Source organism: Castor canadensis, chromosome 8 (assembly GCF_047511655.1).
Source record: "Castor canadensis chromosome 8, mCasCan1.hap1v2, whole genome shotgun sequence".
Lineage (NCBI taxonomy): Eukaryota > Metazoa > Chordata > Mammalia > Rodentia > Castoridae > Castor > Castor canadensis.
In genome coordinates this window covers 74,273,011-74,298,892 of record NC_133393.1, presented here as the reverse complement: position 1 = coordinate 74,298,892, position 25,882 = coordinate 74,273,011, and the positions used below count along the sequence as shown (strand labels likewise).

General features: G+C 36.3%; 1 protein-coding gene across 10 annotated transcripts in view; it reads right to left on the bottom strand.

Annotated features, from left to right (window-relative positions):
* Positions 1-25,622, bottom strand: part of Dnm1l (dynamin 1 like) — a 46,498-nt gene extending 20,876 nt beyond the window's left edge. For 3 of the 10 annotated variants that reach the window (XM_074083101.1, XM_020167952.2, XM_074083105.1), the window contains exons 1-7: positions 25,394-25,622; positions 11,922-12,069; positions 7,992-8,030; positions 6,248-6,294; positions 5,767-5,838; positions 2,447-2,533; positions 620-782 (exon numbers count right to left, since the gene is read on the bottom strand). In XM_074083101.1, coding sequence (XP_073939202.1) covers positions 620-782; positions 2,447-2,533; positions 5,767-5,838; positions 6,248-6,294; positions 7,992-8,030; positions 11,922-12,069; positions 25,394-25,495 — 658 coding nt within the window. In that variant the 5' untranslated portion in view covers positions 25,496-25,622. Of the gene's footprint in view, positions 1-619; positions 783-2,446; positions 2,534-5,766; positions 5,839-6,247; positions 6,295-7,395; positions 7,466-7,991; positions 8,031-11,921; positions 12,070-25,393 lie in introns of those variants that run through there. The other 7 variants (XM_074083102.1, XM_074083103.1, XM_074083107.1 and 4 more) reach the window with 5 other exon arrangements.
* Between the last annotated feature and the right edge of the window lie 260 nt (positions 25,623-25,882).

Sequence of the window (25,882 nt, the reverse complement as noted above, 5' to 3'; positions counted from 1 at the left end):
TGAAACCTTAAAGCGAAAGATGTCAATATGAGAAGGGGATCAGGAACTAGTGAAAAGGTCAGTTAGATATGAATCAACTTGGGTTGTAACACATTTGTACATGCAAGCAATGCTAGGAATCTCTCTGTATAGCTATCCTTATCTCAACTAGCAAAAACGCATTGTCTTTCTTATTATTGCTTGTGTTTTCTCTTCAACAAAATTAGAGATAAGGGCAGAACAGGTTCTGCCTGGAAGCAATGGGGGTGGGGTGGGGAGGGGGAGGGGGAGGGGTAAGAAATGGCCCAAACAATGTATGCACATGTGAATAAATTTAAAAATAAATAAATAAATAAAACTTGGCCATTCAAAAACCTACATTGTTTTATTTGCACAAAACAGAAACTTTTTCAAAGCCATTTTATTATGCAAACATTAGGTAATTATCACAAATACATGTTTTGTGAAGTTTTTTTGCCTACCCTGTTTACCAATTTAACCATTTTTCATCAGAATTTCTATCTGAAATTATAAACAAAGTAGGAAAGCATTATTTTTAAAATCTGTATTAATAAGAGATATTACTTTTAAAAGTCAATTTTCCTTTCTTTAGGGTAGATTTACCATCATTTGTCCTTACCATCTGGATCTACCTCTCTTGAAATTTTAAGTGCCTCTGATGTTGCCATATCTGTATTAGCAGCAGTGACAGCAAGGATAATGGAATTGGGATTACTGATGAATCGAAGAATGAGCTCTCTGATTTGAAGCTCAATATCCTTAGGTTGATCACCTACAGGCACCTAAACCAAAGAAATAAGCAAGAAACTAATAATAAAAATCAACTCAGCTTTTTCCCCCATTTAATCCACAGAAAATAGATATTTCTCCATTTACAAATAGTTAAAGAAATTAATAATATATTACAGTGGTATTGGTGAATTTGTTAAGGTCGAAAGTCTCAAAATGTAATGCTTGCAAATATCAAAAGTTTACTTCTGCATAAATGTTTACTGAACACAATCCTATGTTAAGGACTGATCAGTATTAACTTCCTAGAGACAAATTCACTCATTCATTCATCACATGTTAACTGGAAGCCTACTACATTTCAGGCATTCTTCTATCTGTCAGATTTTGTTACAGTAATGAATTTAAAGAAAACCAAACTTCCTGCCTTCCTAAAGCTTATTTATTAATGATAAGAAGCAGAATCAATGAATATATATATATATTCATGTGTATGTGTACACACATACACATATTCATATACTATTCAGGTGGTAGAAAGGTCTATAGAAAAAACAATGCAGAATGCAGAACAAGAGGCTAGGGAATGACTTTAGAGACTATGTTTTTAAAATTATTGTTTTAAATTAGATTATGCTTTCAAATAGAATAATCAAGGAAGACCTTACTGAGAGTATGACATCTGAGAGACTAAGCAGAAAGTAAAGGCAATGAGAGAGAGGTAAATACAGGTATCTGCTAGGCTGAGTGAGTAATAAAGGTAGGAAGCTTGAGCAGATATTAGGAGAATAATGGGGACATATCAAGTAGATACTTTAGATCTCTATAAGAACTTAGGCTTGTACTTTCAGTGAAATGGGAAGCACTGCAGAGATTTTGAGCCAAGAAATGATACAATCTAATTTCACTTTATAGACTCACTGTAGTTGCTTAATTAAGAACAGATGAGGAAGACCTGTTATTTATCCTATGATTATTACACTAATTCAGGTGAAATGACAGTGGTTGGCTCAGCTATGAATCTGTAAGAGGTTGCAGAGTTTTGGATGTATTAGAAAGGTAAGGAAAGCCAGGAAGATTTTGCTAACAGGAAGAGGAATGAGGGATACAGAAGTGTCAAGGATGACTATAAACTTATTGAATAAGCAATTGGTAGAAATGAGTTGCCATTTATTGAGATGGTGAAGACTATAAAAGGAGTAAGTCTAGTTGAAGGACCGGTCAGGAACTTGTCATTAGATACATCAAGTTTGAAATGCCTACTAGATATTGAAGTATATATGCCAAAAGTGGATAATATTTGGTGGATACACAGGTCTGGCGCTATCTGAATGTAACGACATACAGAAATTCATGTATTTAAAAACTAAAATTTGATAGGCTTATCATGGGGTGAAGTGTTCCTAAAGACAACAAGAGGCCCAAAGACTGAGCCTGAGGACACTCACGGTTTAGACCTTAAAGAAATAAGAAGAAACCAATAAAAGAGATTAAAAGTGAGTGGCTAGTGAAATATGAAATATAACTGTAGAAACCAAGTAAAGAAAGGGTCTCAAGGAGACAGAAGGGCTCAGCTATATCAAGTACTATACAAGTGTGATTGCAAAAGGCAGCTGATTCTTCTCATTTGGGGTTAAAGAAAAACCACCTTTTTTAAAAAACCACATTTGTTTAAATGAAAACATGATTAAATCCACAATGAATAACTATTCCTCACCTTGGTCATTCCTGGTAAATCCACAAGTGTCAGATTGACAACATTGGGTGAAAAAATCTTAAGATGAATTGGTTCAGGGCTTACTCCCTAAAAATAAGTTTTAAAATATATTAAAATCATATTAAAATGTCAATGAAGAAATGCTAAAATAAATTTCATTTTTAAGGACACTTTAGATGCTTTTAAGTATAAATTAAATAAGCCATGATTCCTAAAACTGTTCAATTACACTAAGTATTATTCCTAAAGCATTCCTAATGAAATACAGCCAGATACACAATAGGTAAACAATGATATTATTTATAATTATAAACAAAATTCACACAATTTATTTTCTCTGTATTATTTCACTCTCCCCACCCTTTTTTTTTTCTTTTTTTTTTTGCAGTACTGGGGTTTGAACTCAGGACTTCATGCTTGCTAAGCAGGTGCTCTGTTGCTTGAGCCATGCCTCCAGCCCAAAATTTTATTATGATCTTTTTTTGGACTTTTGTTTTTTGTTGTTACTGGGGTTTGAACTCTGGAGTTCAAGCTTGCTAAGCAGGAACTCTACCACTTGAGCCCTTCTTTTCTCTTGATTCTATACATGTTCCATTTCTTAAACATGTTTAATAGACTTAGTAATGAACAAAATAAGAATTTATTCCTCACTATCCAAACTTATGATGTTCCTGAGTTGAGAAAGTAAGAAACTGTTCAAATCAATTTGGTTCCTGATCTTTGATTATCAAGTGGCAAGAGTATGTATATTAAGAGTTTTCTCAGACACTTTATCTAAATTTTTAGATTCCTAAATTCAAATGGTAAGAATATGAATAGGTATACCTGTACTTTTTCTTCCATAGACTAAGATTATTTCTTCACCACTGGCCTTAGGACTGAGTCAGTAACATGTAAAAGGACACTTAGGAAATGGTCATACCCTGTCTTTGTACAATCTCTTCTTCATCCTTTAATATGTCATCTTATCTAGTTAAGACACATTACATTTTCCTTCATTAACCCACTGAAAAGTCTTACTTCCCAGGAAGCTGTCTTGGAACATTCTTTACTCTGAGTTCCCTAAACAATTACATTTGCTACATTAGATTACCCTGAACTATTTTTCTGTTTTAAATAACTAAGGTTCCAAAGTCATTAGATGTCATCATCTGACACACCCAGGTTATACTGTTCCTCAGGATCTTTATTGCCATAGTATTCTCCTATTATGTACAATTCAAAAGCATTGCCTACATACATTTACAACTACAATCTTAAAACTGGTTTAACTCCTTCAGGGCTTTATGTTAGGCATATGAAATCATTTATCTATTCAAACATACAAAATTACATAAGTTCATAGTATGTATTTCATTACGGACATGACTTAGGAAAGAACATATTTTTCATGATTTGAGGTTGGCAGACTTTTCATGTTTTAGACGCTGTGTATGAAAACCTACAAGGTAAGCAAATTATACCTCAGCATAAGGTATTATAGGCATATGAACTTGATCTTTCATGACATTTTAGTATAATTAAAACCTTTCATTTCTGAATCACCAATCTCATACGCTCTTTCTAACACTGTGTCTATCAGATGCTGAGTTGACTAAATACATAAAGATTGCAAGAAAGGAAATTCAGATTAGTGTTACGATTAATAATATCCCATAACCAAAGTTATCCCTGATATAATCTAGTTTCTGGCCCCTTGTTCTACCTCTTCTATGCAACATGGTACTAGAAATTCAGGGAAGTATGGCAACAGTAGCAGTAACTCAAAGGTTATCACCTTAGACTTAAATAATGAACAAAAACACAATCATTAAAAGAGACAAATGTCATGAGCAGCATAAAAACTTAACAGGGCTACAAAGTGTCTGTCAGGAATTAACTCCATCAACACAGTATCTGATAGATGCAGGGCTCAATAAAAATGTTTTGAATATTAGTACTAGCTAGGGCCCACTTGGAATAAATGTGCCTCTGGATAATACAGAGTAGAAGTAAAACTGAAAAGAAAAGAAACAGAAAAACAATAGAAATAAAGAAAGGAGATAAAAAAGGATTTAAGAAAGGTGGTGATAGTGCCTGGTGTTAAAATCAATATATTTTAGATACTTAATTTAAATTCTCACAATCTTAGAAAATAAGAAAGCAATCAGTTGTTAATGTTTTACTTTTTGACTTTAAAAAAAACTTTGTTTTAAAAAGTAAACTTTGCATTATTTAGGTAAGAAAAAATAGCTCTTCAAAATACATGTATCTTTTTTTTTTTTTTGCGGTACTGGAGTTTGAACTCAGGGCCTCAAGCTTGCTAGGCAGGCACTCTACTACTTGAGCCACTCCTCCAGCTCAAAATACATGTATCTTATAAGTTATATAACGCTTCCTGAGTTGGAGTACAATTAGTCCATCAGATAAAGGTATCTTGTGTTGCAGTGGTGACCCCAGTGGTAGAGGACCTGCCTTGAAAGCCCTGAGTTTAAACCTCAATACTGCTTTAAAAAAAAAGAAAGAAAGAAAGAAGTACTCACTACAGCTCACTAGATAGACTAATTATAAAACAAAATGCAGTGTACATGACAGGATCAAGAAAAAAAGATAAGCCAGGTACAATGGCTCATGCCTCCATCTACTCGGGAGATAGAGATCAGGAGGATCACAGTATGAGGCCAGTCAGGGCAAAAAACTTCACAAGACCCCTCTCAAAAAACAAGCCAGGCCAGGTGTGTTCTGTCAGTGGTGCAGAATCATGGTTCCAGGCTGGCCTGGGCAAAAAGTGAGACCCTATCTGAAAAATAACCTAAAAGGGCTTGAGAGACAGCTCAAGTGGTAGAATGCCTACATAGCAAGTACAAGGCCCTGAGTTCAAACTCCAGTACTACCCAAAAAAAGAAAAGGGAAAAAATATATAAATGAAACATGACATAAATTAAAGTCCTAAGAAACAAAGGTTTTTTTGTTTGGTTGGTTGATTTGCTTTTTTTTCCCCCATGGTGCTGGGGATCACACTCAAGGACTTACACATGCTAAGCAAGTGCTCTACCCACTGAGTCACACTCCATCCCTTGGTTTTTTGAGACACAGTCTCACTGTGTAGCCCAGGCTGGCCTCCTGCCTCTACTTCCTGAGTGCCAGGATTACAAGTGTGTGCCAACATGCCAGTGCTAAAATGAATTTTTAAGCAAAGTTTTTATATGTTTGTGAAAATACTCCATTTGTTTCAAAGATCAAGATTATGAATTTACAATGTCCTTCATATATTATGTACAGAAAATCCTCAATTATATATTTACCAATGTTTATGTCTTCTAGGTCAAAAAGATGCCTACCTTATTATTTCCTGAAATTCTTTCTGTTTCATTTTCAATTTCTTGTCGAATTTCATCAAAATCTGTGTAGAGCTAAAAATTATTAAAACAAAAGCCACAATATTCAAATTAAAATCAAAAGTTCTTAAGTGGGGGCCAGGGGAATCCACACATTTCAACAATGTCTACGGATTTCTTTCAGAGCATTAGGAAACAAATTCAAATGTATGTATGTATTTTCTGAGCCAAGGACTCATAGTTTTTGAGATGTTCAAAGTTGCTTGGTCTTACAACACTTAAGTATCTCCATATTACAGAGAAGCAGATTCAATTTAAAGTTTATTTACCAAATAAACTAATGTGGTTAGAAATGTTACTGTTTCAAGGAATAGTTACTTCAAAATAACATCACACATTGCCAATGATGAGAAGCTAAATTATCTACTACTATTACAAAGTATTATTTTCAAACATGTTGTTTCTTCATTGTATTCTTGATTACCTTATTTTTGGTGTGAAGAAATTTACCCCATTCTTCTGCTTCTACTCCTAGAAAAAGAAAAACTTTTTTATTGGAAACTATGGAAATTACTTTTTATGGTTAATTAGGAATTCAAAAAGGCATTGCAATAAATCATTATTCCTATTTTGCCACTAACTACAGTTAACAAATGTTCTAAGATCTGCTAAATTATACATTTCACATTTAAAAAATTGTGTCATGTATTTCAAAAACATGGCTAACTTCAGGTAGTTGCTCACATCTTCCCACCATCTGAAATCTAGATTTTACAGATAAAAGGGTTCACTATTTTTTAATTATATTACACTAAAAGGTAAATTCTTTAAACATCTTTTATATCAAGTTAGTCTACCTGATTAAAATAATTAAGTTAATGGCTAAGAAGAAAAATTAAGAATCCCACTGAGTAAGGCAAAAAGCATATATAACAGATTTGTACATATTACACAAGGTAAAAATTTGTAATTCGCGAATGAAATAGCTAATTTTTCAGTTTTGTTGGTTTATTTAAGTGGTTTCCTTGTGCTACCTATATACAGTCATAACTTGCTGCTCTTTTAAAAGAGCTCTCTTGCTGGGTACCCATGCGTGACTCACAGCTATAATTCTAGCTACTTGGGAGACTGTGATAGGGAGGATCTTGGTTCAAGGCCACACAGGCAAATAGCAAAACCCCATCTCCAAAAGAACCACAGCAAAATGGGCTGGAGGTATGTCTCAAGTGGTAGTGTACCTGCTTTGTAAGCATGAAGTGCTAAGTTAAAAACCCCAGTCCCACTTCTCAACACCCACCATAAAAAGGTTCCTCAGTAGTATGGAACTAGCTATATTGTACAGTTTCAAGATTTCCCCCCAAGGTCAAGGCTATGTTTCCCTTGGAATTGGAGGTAGGAAAGAAATGAAATGGGAAAAGAAAAAAAAAAAATCCCTGGTATATGCACTGTATGGAGTTGACACTCTCCATTAGTTTCAATCATAGGTCTGTTTCTCCTGCACTTGCTGAAAAAAGGAAAATATATTCACCACCTGTACTGTGAAGTAGTATTAGAAAATTTGAAAAGCAAGTTTTGTTGTTTTACCCAGAGAAACTAGAAATGTTTAATTGTAGAAAGGTAATCTAACTTTACCTCTCCCAAGCACAGCTATTTTGCCTTTGCCAAATTCAGAGAAGTTTAAAATATCTTAATGATTAATAAGAGTATTGAATAATGCATATCAGCCACCTGAAATCAAAATAAAAATGATGGTAAGATATTAATGTAAATATTTTTCAAGGAAAAGGTGGATCATTTCTTTGGTGGAATAAAGGTAAATAAAACTGGATCCTTTTTTTTGCAAGTAAAATGCTCACCTACTTGAAGCTTAGTACCTTCTTCCAAGAAGTCTCATTGGAGGACTGGAGTAATCTAGGTGAACAGAACTCACAAAGGCAGTACTACATACCAAAGGGGTGTCTGTAATTTACCTTATGTAAAAAGACCTAGCTTCACAAGCATATTTTTTAAAATAAAAATAAAAATAAAATAAAATACATTCACCACCAAAAAAGCTTGCATTTTGATGCAATGCCAAAAAAGATAATAAGAACCACTAAAACCTGCAATTGATGTGGACAGTCAAATAAAAATGGAAGAAAAAAATGCACACAGCCTGTAAGAGTACATAAGCACACATGCAGGCATAATAGAAAAAGAAGGGCCAAAAACAAATGGATAAAGGAAACCTTTAGAAAGGTGTCTTGAGTTTTTCCATGTAGCAGGGTCTGTAGTTAAAGAGAAACAGCACAGAATGATAAGTTTAGTGCTTATCCCTAAAATTTTAAACTTAAAAAAAAAAATCATTGTCCAGAAACACGATCACATTTCAAATGCACACAGCATTCGGCTACTCAAAATTTACAACTAGAATTAGAGGAATGTATATATTTTTAAATAACATAAGCAAAGTATATTGTGTACCATGCTTTATTTTTCAACATTTTAAGAAAACAAATTTCCCATTACAATTGTACCACCTTTGTTTCTAATTCTAAATGTTTAAAAATTAGTCCACTATTAAAACTTTTGCCTGAGAGATTCAATAACCTACTGTGGGAAAAGATAAATTGTCTGGTAGAAAACAGTTTTCAAAATATACTAAGCACATCTTTCACAACCGTAAGAATTAGTAAGTATATGCAACTATTTACCCTGTTAGCCAAGACTGACCTTAATAAGGGTCCTTGAAATATATATTGAACTTAATAGAACACCTTCGAAAGTTAACTCTTCACCTTCATGAACTCAATCCAAAGGGAGTCTACTACTTGTTATCACAGCATCTTATGCAGAAAGATTAATCCTCCCTTTTCTTCTTTCATTCTTCACCACTTTTTGATGCTAACTACATGGTTTTATAATTGGATAAGGAAGTAGGGGTAAAAATTCAAACTACATCCAGATTTTTAAACACTGTTCTATAAAACACACACACATTATATATATTTGTATTTAAGAAAGATAACAAAACCAAAAACCTTTTCTTTAGTTCATAAACTTCTCTCCACAAGTAAACCTTTATAATTTTTTCAAGTTTCCAAGTACATTGTTCAGAGGTATAATATATAGCACAATTTTGACCTTTAACTAGCATGCCACTTTTGGATTTCATCTAAAAGGAAAGCTGATAAAAACCTGACTTATTTCTTCTAAATATATGAAAGATAACATGGAGTTCAAAGTTCAAACTAAATCATACCACTCTAGTACATAGTTTAATTTTGTTCTTGATAAGAATTTAATGGAAAGTTCTTTTAAATTGGCAAGGGGAGGCAAACTGAGAATACCATAAATCTACATATTGACATTTTTTCTGATAAATTGTATAAACACTAAAATATCTTAACCAGTTTTGATAGACCTGTATCTAAAATGTATTTACTTCTCCATCTCATCTTAGAATATACTGTTCTTAACCTATCATTGGCAGCTTAGGCTTCTGTTACATAACTAAGCCCTTATAGGCTTAGGCTTTATTTATATATATAAAAAGGTTTTGGTTTTGCTTTTTTGCTTTTTTTTTTTTTTGGTGGTACTAGGGTCTTGTTTTTTTGTTTTGTTTCATTTTGTTTTTGTTTGCTAAAGGTTCTCCATCTAGTCTCATTGTCAGGATGAAGGATAGTTATACTCCTTTACCTAAACTATATATGCATCTGCTTCATGGTTTCTAACTTCCTCTGGGTTACTGTGACTTATGGTAAGCTAGAATTGCTTATCCCCAGAAGAAAGTGGCTCTGATGAGAAGCTAAAGAATCCTTCTAGAATAAAACATGAAATTTAGTACTTACATTTATGAAATCTATTTTGTGTTCTATAGCTCAGTTTTCATGTTAAGTGGAGGAGGGTGTGTGATATATATTATACTTACACACACACATAAATAAGCACCAAGCTCAGGAAAAATATACACGCAGGTAAAGACGTGCAGATTTGCTGACACACCCATCAATACATATCAACAAAACACAGTGGACACACAAGCAAAGAGATAGCATGTCTATAGCTGAGATGTATACCCTTTCCTAACAAGCAAAGTTTCATCTCAGGAAACATGGGCTACATCTGCTGATAGTTTCTAAGAGACATCTTCCCTTTCAAAATGACTGAAGAAAATAAAAAGGCTAACAAAAAAAGAGACCTACTGCCATACTGTTTCTTAAAATCTGAGTTTAAGGAAACTGGTAAATTTGATGAAATCAGTAGGGATGAAATTTTTAAAATGTTATTTTCTATATGAAGCTGAACCACAGGTTAGCCCACAATGAGTAAATTCAAGGTTTAGAATTTTATTAATAAAGAAATAGTACAAAAATGCAAAGTGATTAATAACATACCAAGAAGATACACAATATAGATAAAAGGTTCCTATATATTTCTAGCAGTCTATCCAAAAATATTACTTGGTAACCTCTACAAAACATTAACTTGCTTCAGTGATTCAAGAGTCACTGTTCCAGAATCATAGTAGATGCTATGACAAGTTTTCTCCCCCAGTTTAAACATAAAGCAAAAGAACAGTTAGGCTACCTCTGTAGTTGAAGTAAGAAATGATAGCTTGTGCTAAGTGTTAAGTGAATGAGTGGGGTGAGACTGCCTGTGTTGCTCTTGATGTCTGGAACATAGTAAGCATGTAACCGATTAAAAACCCAACCCTGCCAAAAGAAATAAAATGGGAAGCAATCACCACCAATAATTCCTATAATAAATGAGGGGAAAAAATCAGATAGAGAAATTAAAATATCAGTTTTGTCAATATGATCATCCCACCTTAAATCAGAATATAAGACATAAAAAAGTTGCACTGAAAACCAATACCTTGAGATGAGAAACAGATGTAGAACTGTGCTGCAGAAGCTATTTAATAAGTATGACTAATATAGAATAAATATTTAATAAGCAACTTGAAATCTGCAAATTGACATACACAGTATTTCTTAAAAGTATCTTAATTTTTAAAATCCTACTATGTATAACAATGCATATTTTCTTGTTTTCATACTCCAGGTCTACTATTCCCATTAAAGAAACAGTCAAACTCAGTTTAGCTAGAGTAAAATGTTATGTGTTAAATATGTAAACCTCAGTATGAGGAGAGTGAAAACTAATAATTTAAGAATTAAAACTCTTGCTATAAATAATATTCCTCATAGACTGGGGGGGGGGAAGGATCAAAATTAGCAGGCATATGGTGAGACCAGAAAAGGGAAAGTGAGTTAACAATGCTAATTTAAAAGCCAGTCATTTTAATTTTATTTAAAATGAAAATTTTCAACTAGAATGTAAATGAATTAAATTTTACATCAAAGTAAAAAAAAAAAATCAATAGCTAAAACTAGGGAAGCTAGAAATAGCGGCACATATCTGTAATCCCAGCAATAAAGGAGGCTGAAGTAGGAGGACCATGAGTTTGAGGCCGGCACAGAAAGAACACATGATTTCATTCATGTAGATGTAAAAAAGTGGATCTCACAGAAGTTGTGAGTAGACTCCTGATGCCCAAAGACTGGGAGAAGCAGGAGGGAAAGGGTGAGGGGCTGGTAAACGGGTGCAATGCTAATGTGAGATAGGAAGAGTAAGTTCTGGTGTTCTGGCAGAGGGTGAATGTAACTAACAAAAATCCAAAATAGATCTCAAACTAGAAGATGGGATTCACAATATTCAAGTGATGAATATTTTTTTTTAATATTCAGGTGATGAATTTTGTTTTAATTAAAAAGAAAACACACTAGGAGAAAAAAATTTTAAACACTTCAAAAGATACTTAAAAACTTTTTCTTAGGGATCGGGGTGCCCTGGGTTCAATACCCAGTACCACCAAGAAAAAATAAAACCTTTTCTTTAAAATAACTAATGAGTGTCTCAGTGTATCCTCCATTAACAATAGTTTACAAAGCTGAATTACTCAAAAGAGACTATTCCCAACAACTTTACTCATAGCCTTTCAAAACAACAATTACTTTTCTTACATTAAGGAAGATGCACACTACTTCTCTTCACAGACTTCTGATTTTGCTACTGCCATTAATTTCTAATTGTCTAGTCAATTAAAATCTTAAGAAAAAACCAAAAATGAATAGTGTTTTCAAATAATTTTTATCCCCAATTCTAAAATTTACCATTTTCTTCTCCTGATGTTTTTCGTTTATCTTCTGGTGAAACATGGACCAGCTGCAGAATGAGAGGTCTCCGAGTGACAATACCAGTACCTCTGGGAAGCAGGTCCCTCCCCACTAGGCTTTCTAGCACTGAGCTCTTTCCACTGCTCTGAAAACAAAATACACGAGAGCAAAATAAGTCTCTTAACAAATTTTTTGTTAATAGACTATACTAGCAAAGCAGCATACAAAGAAGTTATTTTAAAGGAAAAATTAGTACAGACTTTCTGACTTTTAAGTGAAATTCAATTATATTTTCTATCACGACATCTTCACTTCCTTAAACACACACACACACACACACACACACACACAAACACACCACAGGGACCAGAGGCTCATGCCTGTAATCCTAGCTACACGGGAGGCAGAAGAGATCAGGAAGATGGAGGTTCAAAGCTAGCCCAGGCAAATAGTTCGCAAGACCCTATCTCAAAAACACTTAACAAACACAGGGCTGGAGGAGTGGCTCAAGCAGTACAGTGCCTGCCTAGCAAACTTGAGCCCTTGAATTCAAACCCCAGTACTGCCAAAAAGAAATTTTTTTAAATAAAAAAACAGAGAAAATAAAAGCCTATTCAAAAACAAAATAATTGGCTAGAGGTGTGGCTGAAGCAATAGAGTTCCTGTCTAGCAAGTGCAAAGCCCTGAGTTCAAACCCCAGTGCCACCAAAAAATAAATAAAATAAAATATGAAATAAAGTAACAGCTCCACTCTCCCATAATTTTTCCTATCTTTTTGATACTCCCACAACCATATTTCACAACCTACACAATATTGGCATATATAAAATCATGTCTATAATATGCAGTTATATTACTTTAAATGGGGCAGTAATATATATTTTTCTCTAACTTGCTTTTATTTTTTAATATAAGGATCAGGGACACAGTTCTATTTCAATATATTAACAACTTCTATGTTTAACAGTTAAACAGTATCTACTGAGTGTGAAACTAAACCCCAAAGGGGGAACATTTAAATGTTTTGCTATTATTGAAAATGCTGCAATGAACATGCTTGTACGCATGACCATACATATTTATTACCTCATTGGACTTAGTTCATTGAAATTACTATAATTAAAAAGCACACTGCCAGATTACATACCACAAGATGGCACCAAGCTATCCTTCCAACAGTTTGTTCAGTTTGCTGCATCCCAATTAACAAGTGGGCATTATCACTCTGTATCTCTGCTCCTATGATAGATGGACACTGACAAGTCATTTAAATTTGCATTGCCTTATTACTGAGGTCAAGCATCCTCTGGTTTAGGGCTTTCAGTTTTTCTCCTTTGATAATTTGCTTGTTCAAAGGCTAGTTTATTAGTTTATAATAAATATTAGTTTATAATAAAGCTTTTAATCCATAATGTTTATACTCCAGTTTTTGCTTTATTTCCCACTTTTTATTTTTTAATTTTAATGCTACCAGAAAGATACAAGAATAGTAATAGTGAATACTCATTTATCTTAACATGCATTCACATTTATTAACATTTGGACAATTTGCTTTTTTATGTCCCTCCTTACACATTTGAGAGGCAGTCACAGATATCATGACATTTTACCTCTACACACTGTGACATGTATCTCCTAGGAACAAGGGCATTCTTCTATATAACTACAATATAATGATCACACTCAGGAAATTTAACACAAATACTTATATTGAATATATGGTAAATAGGAAAGTAACATAAGCCTCTATTATTACCCTTTAAATGTATATGGCATCTAGTTATTTATTTTAAATTATTTCTGAAGTTGCCATTTTTTCCTAAACTTGGCAATATACTGTATTTTTCTATTTAGTATATATATTTTTCCTGTACTATATTTTTTTCTTAGTCAAACTAGTATATTATTTTAATATTTTCTGAATCTGGAGAACAGTGGTTCAAGGCCAGCCCAGGCAAAAAGTCTCAACCACAAGCTAGGCATGATATGTAGTGCATCTACATAAGTAAAAGAGTAAGTAGGGGGTCACAGTCCAGACCTGGGGCAGGGAGGAACATAAGACCCTACCTGAAAAATCATTAAAACAAAAAGGGCTGAGGCCATGACTCAAGCAGAGCACCTTCCTAGTGAACATGAGGCCCTGAGTTCAAACCACCGAAAAAAAATTGTCAATTTTTTTGATTTTCTAATGGATAGGCATAACTGCTAATAATATTCTTAGAATTTGATCTTTTTTCTTATTCCTAATATTTTATCATTATACTTTTTTTCTGGCCAGACTTTCTAATTAGTTGATTTTATAGATCAACTTTTTTAATGATTCTGCTATTTAATTTTTTATACTGTTAATTTCCTCTCCTGTTCCCCCCATCTAAAGTAAAAGGTTTATGTGTTCTTTTTACACTCCTTGAATTGAATGCTTAGTTTGTTTCTCTATCTCAGCTACCAACACTTGAAACCCCCCACCTACCCCACACACAAACACACATACCCCAACCAGGCCTCTATCTTCTTTCTTCCACACCAAGAATTGTGGTTTTCAGTGACACAGTTCATAACAGAATTAGAATAACACAATGACTTATTTATTTTACATTACACAACTTCTTGAAATAATACTGCCACCACCACCACCGCCACAATTACTGAAAGTAACTTTTTTTAACATTTTGCGTATGATCTCTCTGTCTTCCTCCCCTTTTACAGACCACACTTTCTCCTTTTGAGCCCTCCTTTGGTCTTAACCTATGTACAGTGCAAGTCACCAAACCTTTTATGTTTTGGGGTTTTTTTTGTTTGTGGTGTTGCAATCAAACAGGGCCTTACACATGCTAGGCAAGCAGTCTACTACTGAGGTACATGCTAGCTTCCATCAATCCTTTTATTAATGTGACTCTAGCCATATCAATTCTCTGAAGCTCATTTTCTAACAGGAACAATATCCTTCAAGTTCTAGCATATGGATAGCTGTAACTTTTATATTTAAAAATAAGTTTGGTTATACATAAAATCTTTGCCTCATACTTCTTGAGTATCTTAAATATGGAATTCCACGTCGTTTTCAATGTGCTCATGTTGAAACATATAACAAAAATCTGATTTTCCTGCATTTTATGACTTCTGTGTGTATGTCTCAAATATTTTTATTAGCCCTTCAAAGTCTAATCATTTTTCTAGACTGTGTTTCACTATTGGTCCTTCTATGTCAATGTTTTCAGATATGTATAGTGAGTGCTCCTCCAAAACATAGTTCCAAATCTTTTTGTTTTTTTTTTTTATTTTTCATTTTTTTGGATATTGTTGTACTGGGGATACACTGTGGCATTTACAAAAGTTCTTACAACATATCATGGGTGAATTTACCCTTTCTGTCATTCTTCTTTATGTCCCCTCCCCCCATTCCTGCAATAGTTTCTGCATGTCTCATTTTTTCATTTACATGCATGTGTACATAATACTTCTACCATATTCACCCTCTTTCATCCTTTCCTTATATCTTCCCCACTCCCACTGGTACCAATCAGTGTGACCTCATGCTTGCTAGGCAGGTGCTTTTGCACTTGAACCTTACTCCTAGTCCTTTTTGCTTTAGTTATTTTTCCAATAGGATTTTGCTTTTATGCCCAGGCTGACCTGGACCATGAAGCTATTTATACTTCCAATGTAGCTGGGATGACAGGCACATATCACCACACTCAGCTTTTTTATTGGTTGGGATGGGTTCTCACTGTTTACTCAGGCTGGCCTTGAACCACAGTCCTCACACTCTGCCTCCCAAATAGCTCAGATTACAGAGGTGAACCACAGCTCCAGGCTTTAATATATTAGACTTTTAAGACAGGTTATTATGGACTGCATTGTGTCCCCTTAAAATTCACATCCTGAATCCCTACACCCAGTTACCTCAGAATATGACTATCTGGAGTCAGGGCCTCTGATGGGGTGATTAAGTTAAAACAAAGTTATCAAGGTAGGACCTAATACATTCTAACATAGTTATCCTTATATCTTCTTTATCCTTTGGATAAAGAAGTCACCAGAGAAAAAAATCCGTGAGGATAAAGTAAGAAGGCAGCTATCTACAAGCCAAGGAGAAAGGCCTCTGAAAAAAGCAAACCTGCTGCTCTTGGACTTCCAACTTCCAGAACAGTGAAAAAATAAACATCTGTCCATTTAAGCCACCTAGTCCGTAGCATTTTGTTACTGCAGCCAGCAAATTAATATAGATATGACAAACTCAGTTACCCACACAGATGATGAATGTAAATCAACCCAAATTTTGGTCAGAATGTCAATAATACCTCAATTTTTTTAGCAGTACTGGGATTTGAACTCAGGGCCTCAGGATTGCTAGGCAGGTGCTCTACCGCTTAAGCCACTCTGCCAGCCCTCAAAGTGATTTTTTAAAATGCCACCAGATTGTATTCTTCTGATATTTTGTTTGCACATTAAAAAAAATAAGAGGGCTAAGGATGTAGCTCAGTGGTAGAGCACTGGCCTAGCACGCACAGGCCCTTGGATCAATTCCCAGCAACACACACATATACATACATGTATGTATGTAAATATATATTTACATACATATTTAGATATTTAGGAATATATTTACTTACATGTATATTTAGGAAATACTTCTGACATCTGTCCTGAAACTGCTCTCATTTTTCTTTTTCTTTTTTTTTTTTCATTGTTGTACTGGGGGTACATTGTGGCATTTACAAAAGTTCTTACAATATGCTCTCATTTTTCTTAAAGTGAGAGCATACTTTAATCGTAGTAATTACTAACATTTTTTGCTCATACTATGTAATCATTCTAGTGATTAACATCATTGAAGTAGAACTCTTTTATAATATAGTTTTATAACTATCCTTTATAAGATATAGTTGCTATTTATTCTCATTTTATAGATGAACTTAGTGAATTTTAGTAAAATTACAGGTGTGTATGCCTATAATCTCAGTGCTTGGGAGGCTGAGGAAAGAGGATGAAAGTTTGAGGTCAGGATGGACTACATAGCAAGACCCTGTCTCAAAAAACAAAAAACAAAAATATATATATATATATAAAACTTGCCAAGTTATACTTAGGTAATGAGCAATAGGGCTAAATTGTAACCCAGGTATTTTTAACCTTTGCACCTTTTTTTGTTGTTGTTGCCATACTGGGGATTTAACTCAGGGCCTCTAACTTGCCCCCTTGATCCATGCCCCCAGTTCTTTTGCTTTTGGTTTGTTTTTCAGGTAGGGTCTCAAGTTAACTTTGCAGGGGTGGCCTGAAACTGTGCTCTTCTTCTCTATACCTCATGAGTAGCTGGGATTACAGGCACGTGCCACCATGCCCAGTCCAACTTTCTCACTTTTTATACAGATATAGAAATATAAAATATTTCACTGCCATCACTATACACTACAAAAAGGAAGGCTGGAGGTGTGGCTCAAGGGGTATAGCACTTGTCTAACAAGCACAAAGCCCTGAGTTCAAAAAAAAAAAAAATATATATATATATGGTAACAAATGGCAAACAGGGACAGCAACTGGAAACAATGAGATGTCGACCCATCTAAGGCAGGCATTATTTAGATGCTCTGTGAATTGAGGCCAGTTGTCAGATTTTTTTGACTTTTTAAAGGAAAAACACAGAAATCTGGGCCTTTCAATTAAATTCACCAATAATTCTTTTTGATAATGTACATCTCTATGAGCAAGCCTATGAGCTCCCAGTTCTTATTTCTTATCTACTCAGTATTATAAATAGCCTTGGCTTCTTCAACAATTGGTTAGGTAAGTGCTTGTTTTCCCCTGTGATTTAACCATCCAGTGTTCACAACTCTTTTCAGGCAGCTACTGGAGTTCCAAAGTAGCAAAAGTCACAGCTGGCTTGTTCTGAAAATAGGTCTCTACTGACACTCCAAGGTTTTTCATTACCACATACTCCCAAAGTTGATTCAATATCCTGTGTAGTATTTGTGCATCTGGTCTCAGCATCATCTTGTAGTTGCTTCCAAATCACACTATAGTGGAATTTACAGTGTTTTGAACTCTCTTTTTGTGATGTGCCCTTTCACTGAAAATGGTTTGTTAATTTTCAGTTCTTTTCCCCAGATAACTAGTACCAGTTGGCGGTGAGGAATTATGTTCATCCTTGCCATGCTAACCTCAACTGATATATTTTTTTTAACTTTTAGTTATTTTTCAGTGTGTAAGAAAAGACTTAATTCTTTATTTTGATATTAGTATAGCTGATAAAAAGGTATACTTTCCCTTAATTTTTCAATTTATTTTGAATAACAGCAGATTTACAGGCTTCCTTAATATTTACTTTGCTTAAATAATTCTCAGAGTATTCTTAGAAATATTAATCTTATGGTATGTAAGATAGTTAAACTAAAATGTTTTTACCTTATAGCTCAAACACTCTGCCTAAGGACAAAATATAAATCTGAAGTTTAAGTCATTTCATAATTTTTAGTGTTAAAATGTAGTTCTTACATTGACTAAACAATGCACATATAATTCAGTGATATTAATACATCAACTATCCAGAATCCAAATTATCTAAAATGCCACACCTAACAGTACTTAGGGAAGAGTTTTTCTTTGTTATGAAACAGAGTTAGTGTTGTCTGGATCATGGAAGAAAGAAATAAGAGACCCAGGAATCTGATAAGGCCATGAACTTGAACAGCAAAATTAATGTCCAATAAAGTCCCACTTTATGGGGCTGGAGGTGTAGCTCACTGGCAGAACATGTGCTTCATATGTACAAGACCCTAGGTCCAATCCCTATGCCCTGCCCCCCCCAAAAAAAGGAACCCCACAAACCTACTTTTTCCAAAGAAGCAAAAAGGCATTAGGTAAGTGATATGAACTTACACACCAAGAAGTTCAATGAACTCCAAGTAGGAGAAACACTGAGATTAAAAACTGCTTACTGAAAGTCCAAGACAAATGTACAGGGGATCTTCAATAACACCAACAACAGATTTCCCATCAGAAACCATGCAGGATCAAAGGCAATGGGATGATTTATTTAAAGGGCCAAATATCAGCCAAAAAGTCTCTGACTTACTATTGCTGAGACTGCAATAGTTCCAAAGCCAACTGTAGACTCAACACAATCCCAACCAAATCCCAATAGTCTTATTTACAGAAATGGAAAAACTAATTTGAAAACTTACATGGAATGCCAAGGGGCCCCAAATAACCAAAATAATATTTGAGAAAGAACAGCAAAGTTGGGAGAGTGATACATCTCAATTTCAAAACAGGTTTTACAAACTCACAGTTATCAAAGCAGTGTGGCAATGGCATAGAGAAGGGCATAAAAAAGAACTCAGGAGTCCAGAAATGAGTCCATACATCTACGGTCAATTGATTTCAGCAACAGTGCCAACACTACTCACTGCAAAAAGAAGAATCTCTAACAAATGGTGCTGGATCAGCTGGACAAAGATGTAAAAGACAAAGCAGACAAAGATCTTCTGAAAATGGGCCAAAAAACTTAATTGTACAGCTGAAACTATAAAACTCTTAGAAGAAAACATAATAAATCTTCATGCCCTTGAATCTGGCAATATCTTACACAGACGCCAAGAGTGCAAACACCACCAGAAAAAGATAAACTGGATTTTGTCAAAATCAAAAACTTTTATCCATCAAAGGACACTAACAAGAAAGTGAAAAGAAGGCTGGGCGCAGTGGTTCACGCCTGTAATTCCAGCTATGGGAGGCAGAAAACAAAAGGATGGCAGTTCGAGTACAGCAGGGGCAAAAAGTTACTGAACCCCATCTCAACCAATAAAAAAGTTGGACATGGTGGTGGGTGCTGGTCATCCCAACTATGCAGGAACTGTAAATAGGAGGATCGCAGTCCAGGTAAACAATAGAAGTGAGACCCTATGGCAAGGAGGAACTACAGCAAAAAGGACTGGGTGCGTGGCTCAAAGTGGTACAGCACCTGCCTAGCGAGCATAAGGCCATAAAAAGACCACACACTGTTAAAGCTCTAGTATCTAGAGTTTATAACAATGTCTAGAGGTATGGCTCAAGTGGTAGACAGCCTGCCTAGCAAGTCCAAAGCCCTAGTTCAAACCCTCTTACCACAAAAAAAAAAAAAAAAACCTCTCATAACTCAACAAAAAGACAACCCCCAACAAGCACATGAAAATATGTCCAGCATCATTCATCACTACAGAAATAAAAAGCAAAATTATAATCAGGTAATACTTTATATCCATCAGGATGGATATAATCAATCCTTATCAACAAATGTTGATAATGATATAGAAAAATTAAAACCCTTCTGTACTGCTGGTAGGAGTTGTAAAATGGTGCAGCCATTGTGGAAAAGTTGCACAGTTCCTCAAAAAGTTAAACAGAGCTAGTACATGACCCAGCAATTTTAACCTAAGTATATAGCAGAAGAATTGATAAAAGGTACTCAATAAATACCTAAACACATAAATGAGAAGCAATACTATTCCTGGTAGTTAAAAAGTAGAAACAACCCAATTATCCATCTGTAGATGAATGAATAAACAAAATGTGCCTGATACATATAATGGACTATTTAGTCAATCATAAAAAGAAATGAAATACTGGTACATGCTACATGAAAGAACTATGCTATGCAAAGTGAAAAAAGCCAGACATAAATCATCACATATTGTATGATTCCATTTCTATACAATATCCAGAATAAGTAAATCCATGGAGAGAAAGTAGATTGGTGCTTGCCAGGGATTGGAGGAAGAGAAAGAGGAAGTGACTGCTTTATGGGTACAGAGTTTTCCTTTGGAATGAAAATGTTTTGGGCCAAGACAGAGGTGGTAGCTTCACATTGTGAATATATTGAATGCCACAGGATTGTGTCTTTACGATGGCTAATTTTATGTCATGTAAGTTTCACAATTTTTTTAAGTTAAAAAAGGAAGCAAGCCAAGTGTGGTGGCACGTGCCTGCTATTCCAGCATTTGGGAGGCTGAGGCAGGATGGTGAGATCAAGGGCATCCTGGGCTATACAGCAAGCCCTATCTCAAGGGGGAAAAAAAGTGTAGTTCATGATCTATTCAAAGATACTACCAAAAATAAATAAATAAAATTTAAAAAGGAAAGAGAAAACAAGTTTTTATAAGAATATTCAAGAAAACAATGCATCAGAAAGAATGAGAACTAAAATCACTATTTAGCACCAAAGACTAAACCTAATAAAGCCATTACCTCTACCCTCTCCAGACACAGGACAGTATCAGGCAGTGAGGCCAAGATTTCAGAAGGAACTAAAATAAAGACGAGCAGTACTCAAGAGGAGAAAAAAGAGGCATCAAACTACAGAGCTGGCCATAAGAATTGAACAGGGGTTTAAAAGTGCTTTGTTTTTTTAAATTAAGAACTCCAGGATGACTTCACACATTAAAAAAGGAGACAATAACAAATGTTGGTAAAGGTATATAAAATGTGAAATCCTTACCACTACTGGAGGGAAAGTAAAATGGGCAGCTACTGGGGGAGAAGGTTGGCAGTTCTTCAAAAACTTAACATTGTGGTTACTGTTTAACCCAGCAGGTCTTCTACTACTCCCAAGAGAACTGAAAATATGTTCACACAAAAACTTGAAATGTTCATAGCAGCATTATTTATAGTAGTCAGAAAGTGGAAAAACAATGTCCATCAACTGCTGAATGGATAAACAAGCTGTGGTAAATCTATACAATGGAACATTATTCAGCCATAAAAAACAATGAAAAACAGGATATCCTTTATCTGAAATGCTTGGGACTAAAGGAAGTGTTTTGCTTTTGGTATTTTTTTTTAGACGTTGGAATATTTACATATATGTAAAATGAGACTATCTTGGGGATGAAATTCAAATCTAAACACAAAATTTGTTTCATATACACCATCTACACGTAGCCTGAAGGTAATTTTATCAATATTTTTAATGCTTCCATTTTGACTACAAATTGTCATATTAGGTCAGGTGTCATGTTTTTCACTTTGTGATGTCATGTTTGCACTCAAAAAGTTTTAGATACTGGAGCATTTTCTTGTTTAGGTTGTTTTGGATTAGAAATACTCAACCTGTACTAATCTATACCACAATATGGATGAATTTACAAAACATGTTGAACAAAAGAAGCCAGACACAAAATATCATATGTTGTATAATTCCATTTATGTGAAATGTCTACAATAGGAAAACTGACAGACAGATTTCACTGCCAGGGGTTAGAGGTAGGCAAAATGGGTGAGGGTAGCAAAAATGTTCAGGACTCCAGTCGTGATGGTCGCATAACCTTCTAACCATACTGAGATCCACGGAACTATATGCTTCACAATGGTGAGCTTTGACTTTCTAAATGTACATTTTTTAAAGTTGGCTTATAAATTGGCTCTTAAAATCCAAATCCCCAGGTAGAAGTGTGGCTCAAGTGGTGAAGTACTTGGCCAGCAAGCCAAGGCCCTGAGTTCAAAACCCCAATACCACCACCAAAAAAAAAAAAAGGCAATAAAATCCAAATCCCTTTTTCTTTCACATTTGTTTTATTTACTAAAGATGGAGTGCTAAAATCACTGAAATAAAAGGCAAAGTGAAAGTACATATACAGCAACACTAAGCCACAGTGTCAGGTTAATGTCATCTGCATTGTGACGCCTGTACTAAGTGGTGGTTGGATTACATACCTGGAGAACTCCCCCTTCCAATTCTCAATTTAAGAAATGGTGATTAAATTTCTCAAGCTGAGTCACAAAAGTTGCTTTAAGTCTTATGTCCTCCTCTACCTGCAAAGTACATATACCATAGTCCAAAATTATCAGCCTTCTCTCTCCCCATTCTCTGTTCTTTCCACACAGACCATCTCAGCTAGAGAAAGAGGAAAGCAATTTATTTAGCTAAGTAATAAAAAATGTTGATAACTATAAACATGAGTCTCCTCAAGTCCTCTAACTTCCTGGCTCCCAAGAAAGTATTATTTGGGCAATTTAAGAAATCAAGATTCAATACAGTTAGGAGTTGGCAAAGGTTGCCTGAGAACTGAAGTTTTGGACCAAGAAGACAACCAAAATCAACATGGCAGTACTGAGTGATAGTATGCATTTACTCTCAGCTTCCCTGAACTATTCCTGCCTTTTCAAATTCAAAGATTCACTGATACACTTTCCAGTTTAGGTTCTATGAACCATCTCTATCAGAACCACCTATTATACCATGCTCATGTCAGACTTAAAATCTAAATCCCTGGGGATAGGAGACAAGAAATTTATTTTTAAAATGATTCTTACACACACTCAAGTTGAGAATCACTGTTTTAAGAAACTCAACAAGATGGGACCTGCAGCCGTTTAATGCATAAGATAGATTCTACCTGTTTACAGAGACATGACCACCACCACTAGGAAACCTGCTGGTCAGAGGAAGTGCAGAAACTTAGATGAACTCATGTCTGCAACTCACCCCCAGTGCACATCACTCCACTGAGTAAGAATATGAAATGTATGCTATGGTTTTGGTTATTCTTTTTAGTATTGGGGCTTGATCTCAGGGCCTACACCTTGAACCACTCCACCAGCCACACCCCCTCCCCCATTTTTGGTGATGGGTTTTTTCGAGATAGGGTCTCTCAAACAATTTCCCCGGAGGTGGCTTCGAACCCCAATCCTCCTGATCTTGCCTCCTGAGTAGTTTAGGATTACAGGCAGGAGCCACCTGTGCCCGGCTGTGTGCTATGTTTTGTTACTCAACATCAGAGAGTAAAAAGTGGCACAGATGACAAAGTAATGATGTACTAAATATGGGGAAAAGGAAATTGTTTCTATCTTTATTTCTTCTGTACTTTATGAAGGACTGAATTTCAGCCAATGAGGAGTTGGAGGGAGTCAGTTCCCTGAGAAATCTGGAACATCAACATGCAAAAAGTGACAGATAAGTATCACAACTAGGATGGATGTTGTTAGCATGTTAATGGCTTTCAAAACGCCCCTGCCCTCTTTTGCCAGCTAACAGGTTTACTGACTGAAATAAACTCTATTTTGTGTAAGAAAAATCCTTCTTGACTTTAAACTATTTATGCTGATACACAATAGCCCTGATTCTTTTACTGCTTCATACTTAAAATTCACTGAAACGCTCTTTAAAGTATATGGTCTGCAGCTAGACAACGCTATCAAATTACTAAGGAAGAAATTTTAATTTCTATCATCTCTTCCCATTCTGTTGACAAAAACATGTCAGTTTTGATGATAGAAGTCCTGTGTTTTAAAATATTTTGTAGTAACATTGAGCAATATTCATTCATTCAAAATACATGTAAAGCACCTATACATGTCCCAGACTGAACAAAGTATTTCAGAAAATAAAACTTTATTTGCTTAATATTTTCATTTAATATTTGCTCAGTAAAAATACTGTTCATGATTTATTGTTCGATGACTTACAGTCACCAATCATTGAAAATAATAAGTGTTAAACATACTAGATTATGTAGGCAGGACTGAGCAGACTGTATTCATCCTGAGTAGATCAGGGAAATCTGTTTGAAAAACAGTATCTCTTGCTTTAACTACTTAAAAACCAAATACAAAAAATAAAGCACAGGTCTCTGGTTCCCAGGGTTTGCGGTGTCTGGATATCCTCTAATATTCTGGACATTACGTCCCTCTCGTAATATTTATACTATACACTTTCATTTTGTAGCAAGATGTAGCGATGCACCTCCAGCAAAATGGACATAAGCTATTAAGACACCAGAGCGCTTAAATCTATACTCATCTCCAAAACGCGTTCCTCTCAACTTTTAGTCCTCGGGTTCCTCTTTGATCTAGAAAAGCAGGCAGACAAAATGACCCTTGTACTTCTGTCACCGAGGTGCATTTCCAAACATTTCTCGCATATAAAACATTATGACCTATCTACAAGGGACCAACACGAAAAGGCCAGAAAACCAGATGCCAAATTTAGGTCAGAACCACAAAACTGTGGAAATAAAAACCCAAATGGCCGGTCCTGCCACCACGGACCGCAGGTGCCGGGGGTTTAAATCTCCCCTGGTCTTATTTTCCAGCAGCTCGGGCGTCGCGGGCGCGTGACCCCTGCGTGGACCGAGCGGCCCTCGGCCCTGGGCAGGGCCGGTCGTGAACGCGCCCCCGCCGCCGAAGCCCACCTGGCCGGCGCAGCCTCGCCCGCCCCGTGTCCCCGAGGTGCCCTTGGAAGCCGTGCCCCGGCCCCGGCCGCGCCCGGTCCCCGCGGCCTCGGGTTCTGCGGCCCGACTTCCCCGCCCAGGCCCGCCCTCGGGCCGCTAAGACGGCTGCCTGGCTCCGCCCCTCGCCGCCCCACCGGGCCTCGGCTTCCCCACCGCTGCCATGCAGCCCGGGTGCTCGGAGTTCCAGCAGGCCCTCCTCGCAGGCCACGAATGCCCGCACGGGACCGCACTGCCGCGGCCCTGACCAGGCCTGCCCGCGGCTCTCACCTGAGTTCCTACCACGACGATCTGGGGCAGCTGGATGATGTCCGCGCCCACCGTGTTGAAGACGTCCTGGAGCTTGTTGATAACAGGGATTAGCGCCTCCATGGCTCGGAAAACCTCGGGACCCCCGCCCGGCTGGCCGCGGCAATGAATGGGGACCCAGCCCGGAATCAGCCTCCTTCCTCTTCTCCTCCGCCCTATCCTCGGGAGCCCGCCCCCATTGGCCCGGGCCGGCAGCTCTCTGCCCCCTCCCGGCAGGCCATGCGCCTCAAGGGAGTGGAAAAGCAGAGCCTGCCGGGAGTTGTGGTTTTAGCGCGGAACTCGCACGCCTACAGCTTCCAGAAGGCTGTGCGGCGTCGCGGGCGTGGAGCGAGAGGGAATGGATCCTGGATTGGGGATGTTCTGCCCAGGCCTGTCGCAAGGCTAGGGGCCACTGCGGGGAGACAGGGAGGGAAGAGGTACTTCTTATATCTGTCCTCCCTGAGAAATCTG